At 36.1% G+C, this 23,406-nt stretch overlaps 1 protein-coding gene and 1 non-coding gene across 2 annotated transcripts; one reads left to right on the top strand and one right to left on the bottom strand.

The window, feature by feature from the left end:
- Positions 1–243: 243 nt before the first annotated feature.
- On the top strand, positions 244–327 carry Trnal-uaa. The gene has a single exon. It is a non-coding gene; the product is annotated as a tRNA-Leu (tRNA).
- Positions 328–18,316: 17,989 nt separating this feature from the next.
- Positions 18,317–23,200, bottom strand: LOC123257811 (NADH-quinone oxidoreductase subunit D). Its single transcript, XM_044717794.1, has 2 exons — positions 23,163–23,200; positions 18,317–19,561 (listed from the first exon to the last, which is right to left on the bottom strand). The coding sequence occupies exons 1-2, from the start codon at positions 23,198–23,200 to the stop codon at positions 18,397–18,399; spliced, it is 1,203 nt and encodes a 400-aa protein (XP_044573729.1). The 3' UTR covers positions 18,317–18,396.
- Between the last annotated feature and the right edge of the window lie 206 nt (positions 23,201–23,406).

The raw sequence follows: 23,406 nt of genomic DNA, 5'->3' as shown, positions 1-23,406 counted from the left end.
AACATATCGAGTTATCGAGTGAAGCCAGGTGATATAATAAAAATAAGAGAAAGGGCAGCAAAAATCCCTGTAGTAGTAGAGGCTGAACAAAAACAAGAGCGCAAGGCTCCGGATTATTTAGAAGCAGATAGTAAAGAGCATTCAGTGAAATATTTGAGGTCGCCTCAATATTCTGAGGTTCCTTATTCAGCAGACATGGAAGTCAATTTAGTAGTAGAGTTTTACTCTAGATAGATAAAAAAAGCCCGTGTGGCGGAATCGGTAGACGCAGCGGACTTAAAATCCGTGGGTTTTGCGACCTTGGGAGTTCAAGTCTCCCCATGGGCACCAATTTAACTTAGCAGATAAATACAAAAAAGTATGAAATGGCTTGATATAGAAGATATTGTGGAAGCTCTGGAGGAAAAATTTCCAAATGAGAATATAATTAGTATCAGATTCACTGAGCTTAAAAAAAAGGTCTTGAGTTTAGAGGAATTTGATGATGATGAAAAACGCTGTAACGAAAAAATACTCGAAGCTATTCAAGCAGCTTGGATTGAGGAAAGATTAACCGCATAGCAATAAACCATACGCAAACGTGATTTCTATTACAATTTGCATATTGATTATGCTATTTTTTGGATCTAGCCTGGCAAGTTAATAATAATTTAACTAATTACAATTAAAACAGCTATAAGGTTAATTATGAGGCAAAACAAAAATTTTTGAATGGAACGATCTTGACAAGTGCTACGTTGAGATAAGTTTTGCATAAAAATACTGCTTTTACGGTGTGAGACCAGAGGGTAGAGTTGTTGTTAAAGCAGCTACAATCCCAGTTGTAACACTGGGATTGACAAACAATTGTACTCTATATTAAATTTATAGAATGATAAAAATTGATTTTTGAGGTTATTATGCTCAAACGTAGCGGTCCAAAAAAATTAAAGTCTATAATTGAAAACTATGTATTAAAATGCATGAAAAATAAGATTAGCAAAAATGAAATACGTCTTATTTTAAACTGGCGAAATATAGTAGGGAAAGAAATAGCAGAGTGTACAAAACCGAAAAAGATCTCATATGCACAGAATATAAATTCGGGTGTATTGCATCTGGTAGTAACAAATGGCAGCAAAGCATTGGAAATTCAGCATATGATTTCTCTTATAATAGAAAAAATTACGATATTTTTTGGTTATAAAGCAGTATATGGTATAAAAATTAAGCAAGAGAGTATTGACTATTTGACTATATAAGGTAATCTAAGTACATAGAATAATTTGGTATATTGAAGTGAGTAGAGTTTGTGAATTAACAAATAGAAAAAAATCTTTTGGTAATAAGGTATCACATTCGAATCGTAAAACAAAGCGTACCTTTCTTTTAAATTTACATAAGGTTACGTTGACAAGTGATATATTGAATAAAAAGTTTAGATTTCGTGTGGCAACAAGAACTTTGAGAACTATAGATTACAAAGGTGATTTAGATGCTTTTTTGCTCAACACAAGAACGATTAAACTAAGTGAGAAAGCGCAGAAGATAAAAAGAAGGTTGAAAAAAGTTTTAGTAAAGCAAGAGGTAGAGTTAGCAGTTTCAGATGCATAGCAAACCTCAATGGCTCAGAGCAAAAGCTCCGACCGGTGAAGTATTCAATGAAACCTTAAACATCGTTAAACTGCATAACTTGCATACAGTGTGCGAAGAGGCTGCATGTCCAAACATTGGTGAATGTTGGAATAAACGTCATGCTACTGTGATGATTCTCGGTTCTGTTTGCACTCGTGCTTGTGCATTTTGCAACGTTGCAACTGGCATTCCTGATAAACTAGACCCTCATGAACCAGAAAATTTAGCAAAAGCAATAAAAAAGTTAAACTTAAAACATGTTGTCATTACTTCTGTTGATCGTGATGATTTACCAGATGGTGGCGCAAATCAGTTTATACAGTGCATAGAAGAAATTAGAAAGATAACTTCAGAAACAACAATAGAGATTTTAACTCCTGATTTTTTAAATAAGAAAGGAGCATTTGAAGCAATTGCTGTTGCATCACCTGATGTCTATAACCACAATATTGAAACAGTGCCGAGATTGTATGCAAAAATAAGACCACGAGCTCGCTATTTTCATTCACTATATTTACTGAAGATGGTAAAGCAGATTAATCCCAAAGTTTTCACAAAGTCAGGGCTTATGGTCGGTCTTGGAGAGACAAAAGAGGAAATATTTCAGGTTATGGACGATTTGCGCAGTGCTGAGGTTGATTTTATTACAATTGGTCAATATCTACAACCAACTCCAAAACATGCAAAACTTGATAGGTATGTTACCCCAGAAGAGTTTGAGCATTATAAATACATTGCTTACTCCAAAGGTTTCTTAGTGGTTGCATCAAGCCCACTAACTCGGTCATCATACCACGCTGAAGAAGATTTTAACAGGCTCAAGGCCTGTCGTTGACATTTGTGTTAATTCAAATTAATTTTTACTAATTATAAAGGAGTTTTTACGTAATGTCTACTATAAAAATCGAGAAGAAATCACAATTAGTTAAAGAGGTATTCGATTCCGTGGCAAGTCGCTACGACACCATGAATGATATAATGAGCCTCGGAATGCACAGATTATGGAAAGATAGGATGGTAAATAGTGTGCATTTTACAAAAAACTCTAAGGTTTTAGATGTTGCTGGAGGAACTGGAGATATAGCAATAAGAATAGTAAGAAAAGAGCCAAGTGCTAAGGTTACAGTATGCGATATAAATCAAAACATGCTAAGCAGAGGACGTGATAAAGCTATAAATTCAAACCAAATTAATTTTGATTGGGTATGTGCGAACGCAGAAAGTTTACCATTTGAAGACTCCGAATTTGATTATTGCACAATAGCTTTTGGCATTCGAAATGTTTCTGACCGTAAGAAGGCTTTAAATGAGGCGCACAGGGTATTAAAACCACATGGAAAATTTATCTGCTTAGAATTTGCCCCTATGCACTATCAAAATGAGATATTTACCAAACTTTATGACTTATATTCATTTAAAGTAATTCCTAAAATTGGCAGCATAGTTGCTAAAGACAAGAGTTCTTATGAATATTTAGTGAAGAGCATCAGAGAGTTTCCAACTCAGGCTGATTTTAAAATGGAAATTGAAGAGGTAGGCTTTAAGAATGTTGAGTTTCATAATATGAGCTATGGAATAGTGGCATTACACATTGGAACAAAATGAATATTAAACTCTGGTATAGAACGCTGGATTATTATCTCATCCTTCCAGTGTTTTTTTTGCTCACTATAAGCTTCATTCTTGTTTATTCAGCAAGCCCTGTAATTGCGCAGCGTCTTTCTTTACCACAAGATTATTTTATACGGCGTCACACAATTTATATAGTCCTGTCACTAATTACCTTGGTGACATTTTCTTTTCTCAACACAAGAACTATACTTAACCTCTCGTTCGCAGGTTTCATTTTATTTACTATTCTAATAGCAATTGCGATAATACTTGGTATAGAGGTAAAAGGTGCGAAACGATGGTTACATATTGTCAAAATTTCTGTTCAACCATCTGAGTTCGTAAGGCCATTTTTTTCTGTTGTTATAGCTAGTATCTTGGCCAGCGAAATGAGGTTTAAAATGCACATATCAATCATAATATTTCTGTTAGTTTTTGTGTTGTTACTTTTGCAACCTGATTTCAGTATGTCCATGCTTTTAACATATTCTTTTATTGGTCAAATGTTTATTGCATGTATACCATTTTTATACTTTCTATGCATAATAGGAATGGCCGCAACTGGAACTACAATAGCTTACTTATGCCTCCCACATATAAAGCAAAGGATTTACAATTTTGTCTTTTTTACGCAGCGCGATAACTTTCAAGTCACAAAATCATTAGAAGCATTCAAAAGAGGTCAATTAACTGGAGTTGGACCTGGTGAAGGTAGCGTAAAAGCCTCTCTTCCTGATTGTCATACAGATTTTGTGTTTTCTGTTTTAGCAGAAGAATTTGGTTTGATTACGTGCTTAGCCACATTGATGTTATTTGGTATCATTTCCGCCCGTTTGCTTTACATTGCATATAGGGAAAATGAATTATTTAATCTGTTGGTGATTCTCGGTATCTCAATTCAATTCATCACACAATTCATAATAAACATAGGGGTAACATTGAGTGTTTTTCCAACCACCGGCATAACCCTGCCGTTACTTAGCTATGGTGGTTCTTCTCTTTTATCTTCGAGCATCGCACTTGGCATAATGCTGTCTTTCAGTAGAAACCAAGCTATCGCATTAAAGTTTCGTGAGCGTGTTATGCTTGGAAGGTATATGGACTAAACTTGTACCGCTCACAACTATTATTGGTATCCCTCCAAAATGGGTATCTGTTCAGATGAGTGGCAAGAGATATTATGAAATCTGAAAGAGTTATGTGGAAATTTTTCAGAAAATATTCCACTGACATGCTGAACAACAAATACATCACTATGTCGTTTATCGCAAAAACTTATATTTTTCGTAACCATTCACACTTAATTCTGCAATTCTTTGATCTCACTCATAGAAAGACCAGTAGTTTGAGCTATAATATTAAAAGAAACACCTGCTTTAAGTAGATTCTTTGCGACTTCAATTTCCCTCTCTTTTCTACCTTCCTCTTTAGCAAGATCAAGTCTGTATTCAAGAATGGCTTCTTCTTTGCGCAGATCCATTATTCTTTCTTCATAAGCTACTAGATCTTTTTCATTCCAGTGAAACTTATCTAATTCATCATATGCTAGCTTTATTATTGGTGATTTTTCCGCAATTTTTCTGAGATCTTCGTCCGTTGTTTCATCTGCATATTTGAAAAAAAATAGCCAACGGTCTACTACACTTTCTAGTTGTTCTGCTCTACTCTTAGGAAATTTTGGCAGCTCTATGAAGATAAATTGAAAATCTTTTAAGTCATGCTCATTGGTTTTTTCATCTCTTATGGTATGGCTAGATATATAGTCAAGCTTATCAGGGAATAAGGTACAATTTGAAATCGCGATAAAGAAAATCTTCTTTAAATCAACGTATTTACCAGATTTATCAGCTTGTCTTGAGTAAGCCTTAGCAGCATAAAGTTGTGCGCGTTTTTCAAAGCCTTTATCACGAGTGAGCTGGTTAGGTAAGGAAGTAGTATTGCTACTACTCCCTCCCTTAGAAACGCAGCATGCAGGTTTCCCCACACTACGCTTGAGCCCCTTATCTAAGTCCTTCTTTTCTCGAACCGGCTTGTCCTTCATGATTCCTCAGAAAACATCATTCTTAATGGTGACACCAACAGTAGAGAACCTTCTCTTGAGAAAGAGCTTGCTAACATTTTTGTTTGTTTCACTCTTTCATCAAAATACTTTTTCCATTTTAAGTCAAGTGGATTTGCATCCGCCCTGATTTTAACATGTCGTCTGATAGGTATATCAATCAACCTAAGCAGTCTTAAATACCTTATCTCTTTCGGTTTGTTCTTGCATATGGGTGCAGCAAAGACCCATTGGCGTTGTTTCATTACCTTGAAGTAACGATTCTTTATCCAACGTAATCCTTTACGAGGATGTCTTTTCTTTGCCCATTTCCATAGAGCACACATAATTTCATGGTCTATTTTGTTAAAAGCTCTTTTCGCACACACATGGCTGTAGTAATTTCCCCATCCCCTTAATAGGGAATTGAGCAACTTGATTAGTACGGCCTGAGTGTTCGCTATGTTTGCCTTTATCAATGTACGTGCTTTATTAAGAAGTTTCTTAATACTTTCTTTTGAAGGTTTTATAATTAACTTCTTATTATACCTGCGTACATTACAACCAAGAAAGTCAAACCCTGTTGTAATAGATGTAATTTTTGTTTTCTCTTCGGAAAGGATAAGACCTCTCTCCTGAAGAAAGGACGATACTAGAGGTTTTACTTCATTTTCCAGTACTTCACGTGTGATTCCTGAAATGATAAAGTCATCTGCGTACCTGATTACATTTACTCCACTTCTGATTTTGCTTCTTCTTTTACTGCCAAGTTTACCAAATTGACTTTCCAATGATTTTTCAAGTCCATTTAGGGCTAGATTTGCTAGTATTGGAGAGATGATACTACCTTGTGGGGTACCTGCAGTTGTGGAATACAGAGTTTTTGATTCTAGGAAGCCAGCTTTTAACCAGCTATGAAGAATTTTCTTCTCCATAGGAATATGCTTCATGAGCCATTCATGGTTAATGTTATCAAAACACCCTTTAATATCACCTTCGAGTATCCATTGTAGTTGGTTACGGCTTGCCAGTAACAAGTGACAAGCCACAGTAGCGTCTGCGCAGGATCTTTTTGGTCTAAAACCATAAGAGTGACGATCACTGATCGTTTCAGCTATCGGTTCCAAAGCAAACAAGTATAATGCTTGCATGGCTCTATCTTTTATCGTAGGGATTCCAAGAGGTCTTCTTTTGCCATTAGACTTACTGATGTATATCCGTTTTAGCGGAGAAGGTTTGTATCCTCTTTGTTTTAATAGCTTTATTCCTTGAAATTTTGTGTTGCAAGTTGACCATATTTGACGATCTACACCTGCTGTGTTTTTTCCTTGGTTTTCAGTTACTCTCTTAACCGCCAAAGCTTTGCCGCTAAAAGAGCGTGTGAGAAGGTGTTGTAAAGTTTTCACCTTACCCCATCTGCCTTGTTGGACAGCCTTAACAATACGCCTCTGTAGCCTCATAACAACTTTTTGGCATTTCTTCCAGGGTAACTGGTTCCATGCTTCGGAGTTATTGGTAGGTGCACTTACAGTTGTACTTGTAATCATCTGCTTTCCTACCTTAAGTGGTTAACAAAGTTTCTTGTCATGAGGGACCAAATGGAAGTCTGCTCGTTTTCACGCGAATTAATGTTACAAATTCTATCCATTTCGTTACAAAATGGCATTCGCTTTCTCCATTATCCTTTACCTGCACATCCATCAGCATTCCTTGCGGGTTGCCTGCCATATAGGCGAAAATACAGGCTTATCCTGTTCCTTTTGTCATACAATAGTGGGTTAGGTGGCTTCTCTATACCGGTGGAATTATTATTTGCGTACATCCAGAAATGAAAAATGTAACTCATCCACATTACCTTTTGGTCGGAGCTTATCAGCATCTTTAGCTCTTTAATCGTTACGATACTTATGAAGCTTCACTTACGTTCACCATACCACTAAGCCTAGCCCTCCAACCACATGATGCTTGTAGTTTATGCTTTCTCTCACGATTGAGCATCTTCTTTATCAAGAGGAGGTTCATTGTCCGCGTCGCTCGGCACCAACTGGTTACCCAATTCGCACTGATGCGTAGACTCAGATGGCAAAACATCTGGTTCAATAAGCTTTAGAATCCTTTCAGTTTCTTTCTGAATGAATTCCTCTCCTTTTAAACAATATGACCGAAGGCTTTCAGGTCGCACCATTTCAATCACATACCTGGCCCCACTAGAATCCCTGCAAAAAACATCAACTATACTTTGTTTATCAGATGCAATTTCAGGATCCATTATAGTACTGAGGAATTCCACTTCTTGTATAGTATTTATCTCAGTAAACCCTAAAATATCGTTCAAAAAATGAATAAGAATATTCTTATTTCTCTCAGTACCAAATATTTTTTTAAATGTTAGGTCCAATTTCGGATCGAGAAATTTAGAAAGAGCCATAGTAAAAATACTGAGAAAAGATTAATAATTATACACTATTATTAACAACTATTCAACCATATTTTTAAGTATAGCTATACCGCCGCGGTATCTCTTAGCCACTAACAAGAGATTCCGCTAACAAGCAGCGGGATGACGAGCTTATCGTCACGCCGCCACGAACCGTCATACCGCCGCGGTATCTCTAGATCCCGCTAACAAGCAGCGGGATGACGAATTACTTAACCATCATCTACACCGTCATACCGCGATTCATTCGCGGTATCTCTCAACATAGATCCCGCTAACACGTAGCGGGATGACGAGCTTATCGTCACGCTGCCACGAACCGTCATACCGCCGCGGCGCTAACAAGAGATCCCGCTAACAAGCAGCGGGATGACGAGCTTATCGTCACGCCGCCACGAACCGTCATACCGCCGCGGCGCTAACAAGAGATCCCGCTAACACGTAGCGGGATGACGAGCTTATCGTCACGCTGCCACGAACCGTCATACCGCCGCGGCGCTAACAAGAGATTCCGCTAACAAGCAGCGGGATGACGGTTGTCGTTTAGCTATAAACATTAAGAAATTTACCAAACGAAAAAAAAGGCAAAAGAAGCCCCGTGGTTGGCTAATTACTTACATTATACTTTCAAGTATGGCGTTTTTTTATTCTAAATGCTTAATAATCGCGATTCAGTTGCTTTTAAACCGCAACTAATCTAAATTAGAAACATTAAGAAATTTACTAAACAGAAAAAAAGGCAAAAGAAACCCTAGGGTAGCTAGTTATTCACTATCCATTTTTTAAGTTGGCGTTTTTTTATGTTTTAAACGCTTTATAAGCGCGTTTCAGCTTATGTAGGTAGAAGTTTGATAAAGACATAAGGTGCACATAGTGCAAAAAATTAAACATGAGACGCCAGATACGTGAGTTTTTTTGTCATTTAATCTGTACAGAGAAGATAAATAAATAGCTTCAATTTTATGATAAGAGGGCTGGCGGAGTTTGTCAAGCAAGTTTTTTGTTTCTGCGAGCTACTACCCTTTCTTGGTGGACTAAAATCACAACAGCTGCAGAACCTAAATTGCTTCATACTATACCTTTCCCCTGAAACTAAAATCTATATACTTAACTTTAGAAACTTCAAAATACGATGCGATCTAATATTAGGCAGTTATTTTACTATATAAAGCCTAATCTATCCTATTTTGTCATAGCTTTTATTGCAGTTTTATTTTCAGCCTTAACGATCCTCCTCTTTGGCAGAGGCTTAAGCAATATAATTGATTCTGGCACAGAGCACGATTTTACTACCAAACTATTAGTTGCAATACTTATAGTTTTAGCCATTTCTCTCACTGCATTTACTCGGTTATATTTCATTGGCATTGGCAGCGAGAAAGTTATCGCAAGAATCAGATATGACTTATATAGCAGTATTACCGATTTACAACCAAGCTTCTTTGAGAACACAGGTGTACAAGATGTTATCTCAGCGTTAATTACTGATACCTCTGTGCTGCAATCAATAATAAACAGCAGCTTACTAACCATATTACGAAATTTTGTAATATTGATTGGTAGTGTTGCCATGTTATTATATACAAATATACAACTAACTGCGTATGCAGCTGCAATAATACCTATACTACTCATTATCGTGACCTCACTTGGAAAAAAAGTGCGTAGCCATGCACGCTTTGCCCAGGATAAATTAAGTGAGCTTGCGTCATTTAGTGAGGAAAATTTTAGATCTATAGTGACTATCAAATCGTTTGTACTCGAAGAAAATGAAAAAACCCGTTTTAAGGAGTATTTAAACTCAGTATCAAAATCATACGTAAAATTAGTACTCTTGCGTGCTATTTTAGTAACTCTAGTTATCACGTGTGTGATAGGTTCACTAGTTGTTTTGCTCTTTTTTGGTATTAAAGAAGTCTTAAGCAATAATATAACTATAGGAGAACTCTCCTCATTTGTGGTTTATTCAGCGCTCGCAGCAGGAGCTATAAATAATTTGAGCGATAATATCAGTGATTTACAACGAGGTCTTGGAATAGTAGAGCGTTTATTTGAATTTAAAAATATGAAAAGCTCTATAGTAGATCCCGATGATCCTATAAAAATTTGTAGTGTTCAAAAAGGAATTTCGTTTAATGGCGTAACATTTTTTTATGAATCTCAGTCTGATAAGCCAGCGTTAAATAACGTATCATTTTCTATAGAGGCAGGTCAAGCAGTATCAATTGTTGGACCATCTGGCAGTGGTAAAAGCACCATTTTAAAGCTTCTGCTCCGTTTTCATGATCCAAACAAAGGTAGCATTACTATCGATGGGCACAATATTAAGTCAATTGCGTTAAATGACCTCAGATCGTTGTTTGGCTTAGTGCCACAAGATCACATGATATTCTCTTGCTCAATAATAGAAAATATACTATATGGCAAACCGGGTGCTGAATATGAGGAAGTAAGGCAAGCAGCTATCGGTGCTTATGCGATGGAATTTATTGATAAGCTGCCTGATAAATTTGATACATTTGTAGGAAAAAGAGGATTAAAACTTTCTGAAGGACAAAAACAACGTATTATAATAGCAAGAGCCATACTCAAAAACCCTCAGGTTTTAATACTGGATGAAGCAACCTCTGCCCTTGATTATAAAAGTGAGAACCTCGTGCAAAAAGCATTGAGCGAGTTAATGCAAAACAGAACAACAATCGTAATTACACACAGGCTATCAACCGCACTCAAGACTGACAAGATTATAGTAATTAATCATGGGAAAGTAGAAGAAGTAGGAACTCATGACTCTCTAATAAGTAAAGACGGGCTATATGCAAAACTGGCGAAGATACAGTAGAATTGAAAGAAAATTTAAATCATACCGTTAGTTGATATGCTAGATTTATAATTAAAATTATTAAATTTTTAATTTTATTATTTTATAATGGTTCCATAGTTATCCGGAAATTTCGTGACCTGTGGTTTCTTTCATTCACGTTATATTCATAGCTTGTTCTATCTTAATGTAATTCCAATTTTAACTGTATAGGAGGTCTCTATGTTAAAACATAACTATAGTGATAAAATCAATAATCGCTATTCATATACTAACAAATTTTCTTATAGTGATGAGGGTGTAGATGAGACGATCAAGGATAAAATCACAACTGAAGATCAGGTAGTAACTGATGATAAGGTAGTAACTGATGATGAGGTCACAACTGAGGATCAGGTTACGGATCCAAGAGATCAGATCGAAAAAGAGAAAAAGGATGATGAATTTACCAGAGAAACACTTGAAGAGTGCAAAAACAGGGCTCAGAAGGCAGAAGATGATGCTAAAAAGGCAGTAAAACGTGCAGAAGATGATGCTGCAAGGGCAATAAAACGTGCAAAAGATGATGCTGAAGAGGAAATAGGACGTGCAAAAGATGATGCTAAACAGGCAAGAGAACGTGCAGAAGAGGATGCTAAAGCTAAAAAAGCAGCTGAGGAAGTAGCAAAACAAGCACAGGGTGAAGCTGAAGAAGCAAAAGAGCAGTTTACAAAATGCGAAGAAAATGCTGAGAGGATAAAAGATGATGCTAAACAGGCAATAGAACGTGCAGAAGAGGATGCTAAAGCTAAAAAAGCAGCTGAGGAAGTAGCAAAACAAGCACAGGGTGAAGCTGAAGAAGCAAAAGAGCAGTTTACAAAATGCGAAGAAAATGCTGAGAGGATAAAAGATGATGCTAAACAGGCAATAGAACGTGCAAAAGATGATGCTAAAGCAAAAGCTGCGGAAGCAGTAAAACAAGCACATGGTGAAGCTAAAGAAGCAAAAGAGCAGTTTGCGAAATGTGAAAAAGATGCTGAGAGGATAAAAGATGATGCTAAACAGGCAATAGAACGTGCAAAAGATGATGCTAAAGCAAAAGCCGATTTAGCAATAAAACAAGCTCAAGATGAGATTGAAAAAGTGAAAGCAGAAGCTAAACAGGCAAAAGCAGACGCTGGAAAAGCAAAAGAGGAGGCTGAAGGGATAAAAGAAGCATTTGTACAGTGTGAAAAGAAAGTTGAGAAAGCCAAAGAAGAAGTTGTAAAGTGTAAAATTGGAATGGCAAAGGCAGAGGTTGAGTGGTATAAAAAAGAAGCTGAAGAATGCAAAAAAGAGAAAGGAATTGGTACAGGCAAACCTGATACTGGTAAAAAAGGAGATGAAACTGGTACAGGCAAACCTGATACTGGTGAAAAAGGAGATGAAACTGGTACAAACAAACCTGATACTGATGAGAAAGAAGATGAAACTGGAAAAGCAAGTGTCATTACATCTCAAGAAATAACCTTAGATTGTTCCCAAGCTGAAAATTGTGGAGCGCATGCTTCTTGGTATACAGCTTATAATAAAATAGGTCATCAAGGTTTTAATACATCTGATTTACTAAAGGAATTGTATCCTGAGATGTATAGTAATCCTAAAATTGCGACATATATAGAAAAGGGAATAGAGGGTTATTACGGTGTAGTAAATTTTAAATTTGCCTTTACAGAGCTTTTTGATTCAGCACACTATTTTAGTAATATGTCATGTAAAAAATGTATGGATAATCCACAAGAGATAGCCTGTCAAGACGATGAAATTAAGAGTTTCTGTTACCCTGCCGGTTATCATAATAATAAAGAATACAACAAAAGCTTTTTTATGAGAGAATCATGTCCTGATCTCATTAGAGAGTCCGATCGAACAATTGTTGCGAAAGCAAAACAAATTGCACCATTGATACTTGTTAACACATTAGGACAAATGATAGATAAAGAGGGCAATAACACTCAGATATTGTATAGTTCATTAAAGCCTTATCTAAAGGCTAATGGCAAAATAAAGGACTGTGGAGTTGACAAAAAGTGTGAAGATTTTGCTAAAATTATGAAGAAAGTTGCATGGGACAGTGATAAGGAAGTACTATTAAAAACTGTTTTTGATAGTACGGAAAAAACAAATCCTTACTATTATGATAATGAGGATAGTCTTGTTTCTGTTGATACTAATTTTATATAAGACTGAATGCTTTCTGGGCTTTTCAGCCCAGATGGCATTTTTGCAGAAAAATAGGGTGAGTAACCAGGATCGAACTGGCGACATTCAGCACTACAAACTGACGCTCTGCCAACTGAGCTACGGTTGCCAATAGGAACTCACAACTCTCTAATAAGTAAAGACGGGCTGTATGCAAAACTGGCGAAGATACAGTGGAATTGAAAGAAAATTTAAATCATACCGTTAGTTGATATGCTAGATTTATAATTAAAGTTATTAAATTTTTAATCATTTTAATTTATAATAATCTCATAGTATTTTTTAAAGGATCATTATGGTTTATAATTATAGTCATTTACCAAAACTACCATGTACGGCTTTTAATTCGCCAGCATCAGTTTCACCAACACCAGTATCGAACTGTGCACAAGCTTGTGCACCTGCATACGCACCTTGTGCCACTAATTCGTGCCACAATCATTTTAACTCATATCATAATTATTATGACACATGTCATAATCCTTGTGATGAATTTGGGTTTCTTTATTAGAAGATTGTTTTTAAACAACTCATAAACGCACGTCTAGCTATACGTGCTTCCAAGAGCACATGGGTGCTATTCAACCCATGTGTTTCATGCTTTGCTTGAGAAGATAAGCAATTGTTATTCACAGTAACCATATATTACAATTTATTTCAGCAACACAACTAATTTGACTACTGACAGCTTCTTCTTGGAATCTTATCATTATCTACCATAGTAAAATTTTTAACTCTAATATCTGCTACATTAAAGTCGTATTTTGAAATGTACTGTAAGTTAAGTACTGTGTGTATGCTAATTTTAGCCTTAAAATTATTAAATCATTAACTTTTTTATCCTATAATAATCTAATAGTTGCTTTTTAAAGGATTTTTATGACTTACAATTTTTCTTCGTATCCACGTATGGATTCATGTACTCCTGTGCGCACAGCTTGCATAACTGACCCACGGTACCATCATAACTTTGACCCACGTTGCCATAACCGCTTTGACTCGCGGCATGATGGACTCGAATTAAATATACAGCTTCCCGAATTCGATTTAAATATACCACCTTGTCCTGCTTGTCCTGATACTGTTTGTCCCCCTGCTCCTGCTTGTCCTGCTTGTCCCCCTTGTCCACAAGTTAAGCCTGAACCTGAATCTAAAACAATCGTTGATTTTTCAAAGCTTGCAATAACGGTCAACCCAATAACTGATGATATTCTTGATATTGAGACCAAAGAGCCAACAGGCTACAAGTTTAAAGAATGTGCAAAAACTATTCAGAATGCTAAAAACAACCTTCAGGTTATAGATGGTAAACTTGTGGGCAGTTGTGAAAACAATTCTGAATGTGATAAATGTGTAGAAGTAATAAACTCTTCTATATTAGATGCAAAAAGTGCTGAAGCCTTTTTTTCTACCCACAATATGTCAGTGTTAGAAGGCACTGTTCATATTATATAAAAGTAATACAGTGTGTACATTGTTAGTACACACTTCCATCTTATGGTTAATTTTTTAATAATTTTATTTACTAATGGAGATATTTTATGCCAACGAATACTTTTTCTTGTCCGAATCAAAAAAATGCAAATCATGTACGTATATTGCCACTTGATACGTGCTATGTCAGTGATATGTTGAAAATTAATTTGTTCACAAAGTTGGATGATTGTAAAGTCAATAAGAGTAAGTTGATTTATGATAAATGCGGTAAAGATCTTAAGTGTAAGATTGATGATAAGACTATGAATGAACTGAAAAAATGTTTTAAGTTTGAGATTGATGATAAGACTATGAATGAACTGAAAGAAAATATTAAGAATGAACTGGAGAAAGGTCTTAAGTTTGAGATTGATGATAAGACTATGAATGAACTGAAAGAAAATATTAAGAATGAACTGGAGAAAAGTCTTAAGTTTGAGATTGGTGATAAGACTAAGAATGAACTGAAAGAAAATATTAAGAATGAACTGGAGAAAGGTCTTAAGTGTGAAATTGATGATAAGACTAAGAATGAACTAAAAGAAAATATTAAGAATGAACTGGAGAAAAGTCTTAAGTTTGAGATTGATGATAAGACTATGAATGAACTGAAAGAAAATATTAAGAATGAACTAAAGAAAGAGAAAGAGCCTGATGATGTTAAAGAACCTGATGGTGTTAAAGAACCTGATGCTGGTAATGATGGTTACAGCGAAGGTATGGCTTTCTCTTACCATGATTACGACAATGTCTTAATATAAACTATAACTTTTCTGGGTCTTTTGACCCAGAAAAGGTCGCCTTACATCAAACAAAGAGTAGAGATAAGATAAACCTTCAACTAGCCCCACTTATTCGCTATATTGTTGGAGGTTTTCATAGTTTTTCTAGTTGATGAACATTTTCAAAAGGGCTTCTTCCTTAATTTTGAGTAAATTAAACGAGTTGAAGCAAAGAGGTATTATAAATACAGATACAACAAACTTTATCGTAGAACCTCCAAGCAATAGAGCACATGGAGATATTTACACAAACGTTGCTATGGTGCTCGCAAAGCATGAAAAGAAGAATCCCATTGAAATTGCAGAGGTTTTAGCCAAAGAATTTGAACTTTTTGATGAAGTTGCAAAAGTGGAAATAGCGGGCCCTGGTTTCATCAACATACACTTAAAAATAAAAGTATGGCATGGGATTTTAAAACAAATAAATGAGCTAAAAACAGAGTTTGGCACCCTAGATATAGGGAACAATCAGGCCATCAATGTTGAATTTGTATCTGCAAATCCAACTGGTCCACTGCATATTGGTCATGCAAGAGGGGCAGTATTTGGTGACGTTCTGGCAAATTTATTGAAAAAAGTTGGTTATAAAGTTACTAAGGAATACTATATTAACGATGCTGGAGCGCAGATAGATACACTAATAAAGTCAGTATATCTGCGGTACAAAGAAGCTCTGGGAGAAAAAATCAGTATAGAAAAAGGTTTATACCCAGGTGAATATTTAAAACCAATAGGGGAGGGGCTAGCTAAAAAATATGGCAAGGAATTTCTAAAAAAGCAAGATAATCAAATAATTAGGGAATATACTTTAAGTTTTATCTTAGAACTCATAAAGGAAGACATGAACTTGCTTGGAGTAAATCATGATGTTTTTACTTCAGAGTATGAGCTACAAAAAAGTGGCAAAATTGAAGAGAGTATAAAGATATTGTCTGACAAGGGTCTAGTGTATGAAGGGTACCTGGAGAAACCAAAAGGCAAAGAAAGTGAAAATTGGACTTCCAGAAAAGAAATGTTATTTCGCTCTACAAAATTTGGTGACGACGTTGACCGTGCATTGAAGAAAGATGGGGGTAGCTGGACTTATTTTGCCTCGGATATTGCTTACCATTTTGACAAGATATCACGTGGTTTTAACAATATGATCGTAGAGCTTGGTAGTGACCACGGTGGTTACGTCAAAAGGCTCAAAGCAGTCGTCTCTGCGCTCAGTGATGATCAAGCAAAAATAGAGGTAAAACTGCATAATATCGTGAATTTTTTCGAGAATGGCAAACCAGTTAAAATGTCCAAAAGATCAGGAAACTTCCTAACAGCAAGAGATGTAGTGGAAGAAGTTGGCAGGGACATAACTCGTTTTATAATGCTAACACGCAAGAATGATATGGTCTTGGACTTTGATTTTGCTAAAGTTAAAGAACAGTCAAAAGACAACCCTATTTTTTACGTGCAATATGCGCATGCTCGTGCTCATTCGTTAATGCGTAATGCTCCAAAAGAGCTCCCAACAGCAGATCCTTCACTTTTAAGGACAGGTGGAGAGCTCTTCCTCATAAAAACCTTAGCAAAGTGGCCAGATGTGGTAGAAATTGCAGCAAGGCTTTGTGAGCCACACAGAATTACTTTCTACTTACTTGAAGTTGCAGAAGCGTTTCACGTTTTATGGGGGTATGGCAAGAGTGATTTAAACATGCGTTTCATACTGGAAGACAACTTAAACCTCACCGCTGCAAGAATGTTTCTCGTGCAGGCCTTAGCACACGTCATCGCTTCTGGACTTTCTATCTTCAATATAGAGCCTTTGAAAGAGATGAGTTGATTTTTTTATGCAAGATTGTTTTTTCAACGAATAGAGAAGTTGACAAAATTAAGTAAAAATGTTATAGTTTATTGACCTTACCCAGAAAAAGTGGAGAGAAAGTTTGGAATGTTTTTTACAAAAAGAATGATGCATCAAATTGTTCTGGAATGCAATAGTTAATAGTGACGTTGTTTGTTATAAAAAATTTCTATGTATTCAAATATTGCAGTTCTAGTTTGTTGAGCAGAGTGTTGTGAAGTATCAATAAGTATTTCTCTTTTCAATGAGCTAAAGAAGCTTTCTGCAACAGAATTGTCGTAACAACAGCCTTTATTACTCATCTATATTCTTTACAGCTAAGAGATATTGATAACCTTGCGAAGTATATTGTGAACCTTGATCACTATGTAATAGTAGATTTTTGGCAGGTTTACGCTTGTTAACGTCCATTAATAAAGAGTCCATAACCAATTGTTTATTTATTGAACTGCTCATTAACTACCATGCGTGAATATAGATCGATTATTGTTGCCAAATATAGCCATCCTTCTTTGGTTTTTATATAAGTAATCCCATACTTTATTTGGTTGATCGACAATAAAGTTTTGGTCTAATATATTGGGAGCTACTGTCCGTTTGTTGTTTCTTAATTTTAAATTTTCTTCTCAATATAGCCTGAATACCATTTTTCTGCATAATACTTTGCACTGTTTTTAAGTTGCAACTTTTACCCAAAGCCTTTAATTCAGCATGAATTTTAGGAGCTCCATATCTACATTTAGAAGCTTGATATATTTTTTGAATATCTGCTAATAACTCTTTATTTGCTGATTCTCTACTGCTTATTTTCCTTGTAGTCCACTTATAGTAGCCACTAGCAGAAAACCCTACATAATTCCTGCACTTTATAGTGTTTACTATGCTCTTTTATGAAAAAATATTTTACTCTTTTTGACTGGCCAGGGCTTTTTTTAAAATGTCTCTTTCTCTTGTTACTTTTGCTAACTCTTTCTGTAAATCAAATCTCTCTTTGTCATAAGGTGCTACATCTGGAAATGCATTTGCCGCTGACTTTTTTTCGTTATATTTCTTCATCCATTTTCCTAATACACTATCCCTTATTCCTAGATCTCTTGCTACTTTTGCAACTGGTTGACCTACCTTTCTTTGTTCATTTGTCAGCTTAACAGCTTCCAATTTGAATTCTGCCGTATATTCTCTTGCCATTTCTAATCCTCCAAAATTTTATTTTACCCGAAAAAACTCCTTTCTTTCTCTCCACTTTTTCTGGGTAAGGTCAGTTTAGCTATAGGCAGCAATTTTCTGTATTTATTTTAAATTGAAGGAAGCTCAAATGAAAGATCATGTTTTGCTAAAAATCACAGAATGCAGTCTAACAGTGAACGGTTACGCTTTTAATCGAAAATGTTGTATAGTACACAATCAATTTTTCTGGATCCAAGTAGTCAAGGCACTGCCTTTGTGTTTGAGGCAAAATCGGCTATAACACTTAACATACTGCCTTTGCAAACAAATGTTCGTACAGTTATGTGTCAGCTACTTGCATGACGCCATTGCCTGAACGGGTACCAATGATTACCTATCAATCTCACCAAAAACTATATCGAGTGAGCCAATAATTGCTGCAACGTCAGCAAGCATGTGTCCTTTTGCCATAAAGTCTAAGGCTTGTAAATGCGCAAAGCCAGGTGCTCTTATTCGGCACCTATAAGGTCTATTGGTACCATCTGAAACTATATACACTCCAAACTCACCTTTTGGTGCCTCAACAACTGCGTAAGCCTCACCTTCTGGTACGTGATATCCTTCTGAATAGAGCTTAAAATGGTGAATCAGAGCTTCCATAGATTTTTTCATCTCTGCTCTTGACGGTGGAGAAATTTTTCTATCTTCAGTTTTTATTTGCCCTTCAGGCATTTTCTCTATGCACTGCTTCACCAAACTGATAGATTGCCTAATCTCTGCCATTCTAACTAGATAACGGTCATAACAGTCGCCATTTTGGCCGATCGGTATATCAAAATCTAGTTGATCATATATCTCATATGGCTGGCTTTTTCGCAAATCCCAAGCAAGCCCAGCAGCGCGCAACATTGGGCCACTAAAGCCCCAATCAAGTGCCTGTTTAATTGATATTTCACTAATTCCTACAGTGCGTTGCTTCCATATCCTATTTTCTGTTAAAAGTTCATCAACATCGTCTATATATTTTGGAAATTGCTCTATAAACTTTGCAATATCCTCAATCAAATCTTCTGGAACATCTGCTGCAATTCCACCTGGCCTGATGTAAGCTGCGTGAAACCTTGCACCTGAAGCTCTTTCGTAAAATTCCAGTATTTTTTCTCTTTCTTCAAAGAGCCATAAAAGAGGGGTCATTGCTCCAACATCAAGTGCTTGAGAAGAAACGTTCAGTAAATGATTTAGTATTCTCGTCAGTTCACAAAACAAGACACGTAAATACTTTGCCCTAATTGGCACTTCACATTGCAACAATTTCTCCACACAAAGTGAATATGCATGCTCTTGTGACATTGGTGATACGTAATCAAGGCGATCAAAATAAGGCAAAGCTTGAAGATACGTTTTATGTTCTATTAATTTTTCAGTACCGCGGTGCAAAAGCCCAATATGGGGATCTGCCCTCTCGATCACTTCACCATCCATCTCTAAAACAAGACGCAACACTCCATGTGCAGCTGGGTGCTGAGGTCCAAAATTTAACATCATTGTCTTTAGATCGGGCATGTCCAGTAGTTTAAGATATTAAAATTGTATAGGCTAAAGTGCGCTCAAAGTCAATAAACTTCTTGCATAGGCTACAACTATCATTCAATAGAAACAAAAACTTTTACAATGGCTAATAAGTGTTGGTAAAACCAAGTCACTTTAGCTATAGAATGACAAAAAAGGTTTGCATTAGCCAAATTTTTAGTTGAAGTAGCATAAGAGGTTAAAGGAAAAGCTTTGTGTTAATGGATTCATTTCAGGTATAGTATAGATAATACCACAATACTTATAAAATGGATCATGTTGTTAATGCGTATAATAGACTTGACACTCCTATAGTCAGGGGAGAAGGGGCATATCTTTTTGATAAAGATGGTAAAAAATATTTAGATTTTGCTGCAGGTATTTCTACAACTTCTTTAGGGCATTGTCATCCATACATTACAGATAAGCTGAAAGAGCAATCGAGCTCATTATGGCACTGCTCTAACATTTTCACTATTCCCGAGCAAGAAAGGCTTGCCGAGCGTTTAACAACCCTGACTTTTGCAGATAAAGTTTTTTTCTGCTCAAGTGGGCTTGAAGCAACAGAAGCTGCAATTAAGTTTATTCGTCGTTACTTTTATTCAAAAGGGCAAGCAAAACGTAATCGTATTATTACAATTGAAGGAGGCTTTCATGGCCGCAGTATTGCTGCAATTTCTGCTGGAGGCAATGAAAAATCACGCGAAGGTTTTGCTCCGCTCCTTTCTGGTTTTGATAAAGTGCCAAGAAATGACATTAAAGCATTAGAAGAAAAAATCAACAATGAAATAGCTGCTGTATTTTTAGAGCCCATACAAAGCGAAGGTGGAGTATATCCACTAGACGTAGAATATCTTCAAAAAGTAAGGGAAATAACAAAAGCTCAAGGAATAATTTTGTGCTTTGATGAAGTGCAGTGCGGATATGGACGCATCGGTTCTTTATTTCATTATCAAAATGTCGGCATTGAACCTGATATGCTAACCTGTGCGAAGGCTATGGGTAACGGTTTTCCTGTAGCTGCATGTTTAGTGAAAGATTATATAGCAGAAGCAATTACTCCAGGAACTCATGGATCAACCTATGGTGGCAATCCACTTGCCATGACTGTTGGTAATGCAGTGCTCGATATAATGCTAAAAGAAGGCTTTTTTGATCATGTTAAAAGAATTAGTAAATATTTAAAAGAAAAGCTGTTGCTTTTAGCTAAAGAATTTCCTGAGATGATTTTAGAAGTTCGTGGAGAAGGGTTACTAATGGGAATAGAACTAGCAACTCTTGTAGCTGATAAAATTATTAGTCGATCTCTTGATAAAGGTTTAATAATAACTAGGGTTTTAAACAACAAAGTAGTAAGGGTAACCCCACCACTTATCATTGAGGATGAGCATGTGAACGCAGCGTGTAATATGCTTTATGATTTGTTTTTTAAGATTAAAGGTATATAAAATTCGGCAATATAAATTCAGGCTTGCAAATGCCTCTCATAACATGTAAAATTAATTTTATTTTTTATCACAATAACATCGTACTTTAATGGATTGGTTATTGGTCTTAGTATCATCAGCAATTTTTGTTTTGTTAGTTTTATCGTTTTTGTTCTCAGGAGCAGAAATAGGCTTAACCTCAATTAGCCGTTCTCGAGTTAATAAGCTAAAGCTAGACGGTAACAAAAAAGCCAGGGTAATAGATCGCTTATTAAATAGGAAAGAATTGACAATAGGAACGGTATTGCTCGGCAATACAATTATTAATATTACTTGCTCTGCTTTATTTACAGCAATATTTATCAATCTTTTTGGAAATGAGGGCATTCTCCTATCAACAATTATAATGACATTTTGTATTTTATTGTTCTGCGAAGTTCTACCAAAAACTTATGCTATTCAAAATCCTGAAAAATTTGCATCATTTTCTGCTTATTTTGTATTGTTTTTTGTAAAGATTTTTTCTCCATTGACACTAGGTATTCAATTTATTGTTAACCTCATCCTAAAATTATGTGGGCTGCATAAAGATAAGGAAGTGATATCTGCAGCGGATGCAATGCGTAATATGATTACTCTTCACCGCAGTGAAGGAACTATGTTGCAACAGGATTTAGATATGCTAAGCAGCATACTTGATTTGGCTGAGACAGAGATATCACAAATTATGACCCATAGAAGAAACCTATTTTCTCTTGATATAGATCGGAATAAAGAAGAGTTAATAAGAGAGATTTTAACCAGCAGTCACAGTAGAGTACCTTTATGGCAGAAGGAACCAGATAACATTGTAGGTGTAATTCACGTGAAAGCTCTAATAAATGCTTTGCGTGAAAAGAATAATAAAGCGGAAGAAGTTGACATTACCCAAGTTATGTCAAGGCCTTGGTTCATACCAGAAAGTACACCGCTCAGCGTGCAACTTCACAACTTCCGTAAGAACAGGAAACACCTTGCATTTGTTATTGATGAGTATGGAGCACTGCAGGGAATTGTAACTCTTGAGGATATACTGGAAGAAATAGTTGGAGAAATTTCGGATGAACATGATTTGATTACGGAGAATTTTATAAAGAAAATATCTGATAATATGTATCACATAGAAGGAAAATCTACTATTAGGGACATTAACAGGCAGTTATACTGGAATCTCCCTGATGAAGAAGCTACAACTCTAGCAGGTATGATTGTGAATGAAATAGAGCGCATTCCTGACGAAGGCGAGGAGTTTTCCATGTATGGTTTTCGCTTTAAGATTTTAAAAAAAGATAAAAATATTATTACTGTTGTTGAAGTGCAAGTAAAAACTGGTAATATTAGTGGCAGCAATTAATTAGTGGAGTTTTATGGAAGATACAGTAAAAATAACGGCTGAAGAGTTGAAGGGTTACATAGAGAGAATCGAAAAACTTGAACAAGAAAAGAGGGATGTGCAAGATCACATTCGTGATGTATATGCAAAAGCCACAGATGAAGGTTGGGATATAAAAGTGATGAAACAAATTATTAGGCTGAGGAAGATGGATGATGATGACAGAGAGGAACAAGAAATATTGCTTGATACCTATAAACAGCACCTTAACGCTATTGGCCTTTATGGAATTACAGAACATCATAGAAGAAATTTTGCACCCATATCTCGGGCATTATAGCCTTTACCCTTTTTTGAAAGGTATGGTTTCATTAAATAGGCAAACTGTACTCGATCCATTCCTTAAGGTAAACACTGAACTTACCCTTTCGATTATCAGGTAGTTATCAACTGTACGGAAATTTACTAAAGACTTGTCGGAGAGGAGGTAATTCAGTCTCTCGTTAGACATTAGACTTTAAGGTGTGACCATTGGTCGAGTAGGAATATATCAGTCCTGGTATGATGAGGACTTAGTTTGCGAACTAAGGCCGTGCGTGGCTTCGTTGTGTTGCTAGATCTGGTCCTTCTTTCTTTTTCATCTCTGCTTGGTATCGAGCTAGACGTGTGGACTTCACTGCTGACATAATTTGACAAAAGATGAGCAACAAAGGCAACGAGGACTCGCTGCATCAGCCAGAACATGGTATGGAACACCACCAGGGGAACGAACAAAGAAATCCCGAGACCCCGCGTGGAGAAGGCTTAACTTTTCCGACAGACTCATATCCTGCAGAATCAACCATAAAAACTGCCGGGAAATCAGAGTTTATTTTATTGAATTGTAGATATGTAAATTTTCCATCATCAAAAACCTTGATTGGTATTATTGACTGACTGCCTTTAACGTGCGAGATGGAATAATTAAAATTTAAACCCTTCTTTACAACTTCAATATCGTTTATATCAGGAATAATGGTATGACTAGCTTGT

The sequence above is a fragment of the Drosophila ananassae genome (assembly GCF_017639315.1).
Source record: "Drosophila ananassae strain 14024-0371.13 chromosome 4 unlocalized genomic scaffold, ASM1763931v2 tig00000066, whole genome shotgun sequence".
Lineage (NCBI taxonomy): Eukaryota > Metazoa > Arthropoda > Insecta > Diptera > Drosophilidae > Drosophila > Drosophila ananassae.
The sequence above is the reverse complement of the archived record's forward strand: the minus strand, read 5'-3'. Positions and strand labels throughout refer to the sequence as shown.

Coding starts and splice junctions, on each gene's coding strand:
- LOC123257811 (XM_044717794.1), bottom strand. CDS start 23,200: ATGAGTCTGTCGGAAAAGTTAAGCCTTCTCCACGCGGG. Junction 19,562..23,162: donor TTAAGCCTTCTCCACGCGGG/GTCTCGGGATTT, acceptor GGACATGCCCGA/TCTAAAGACAATGATGTTAA.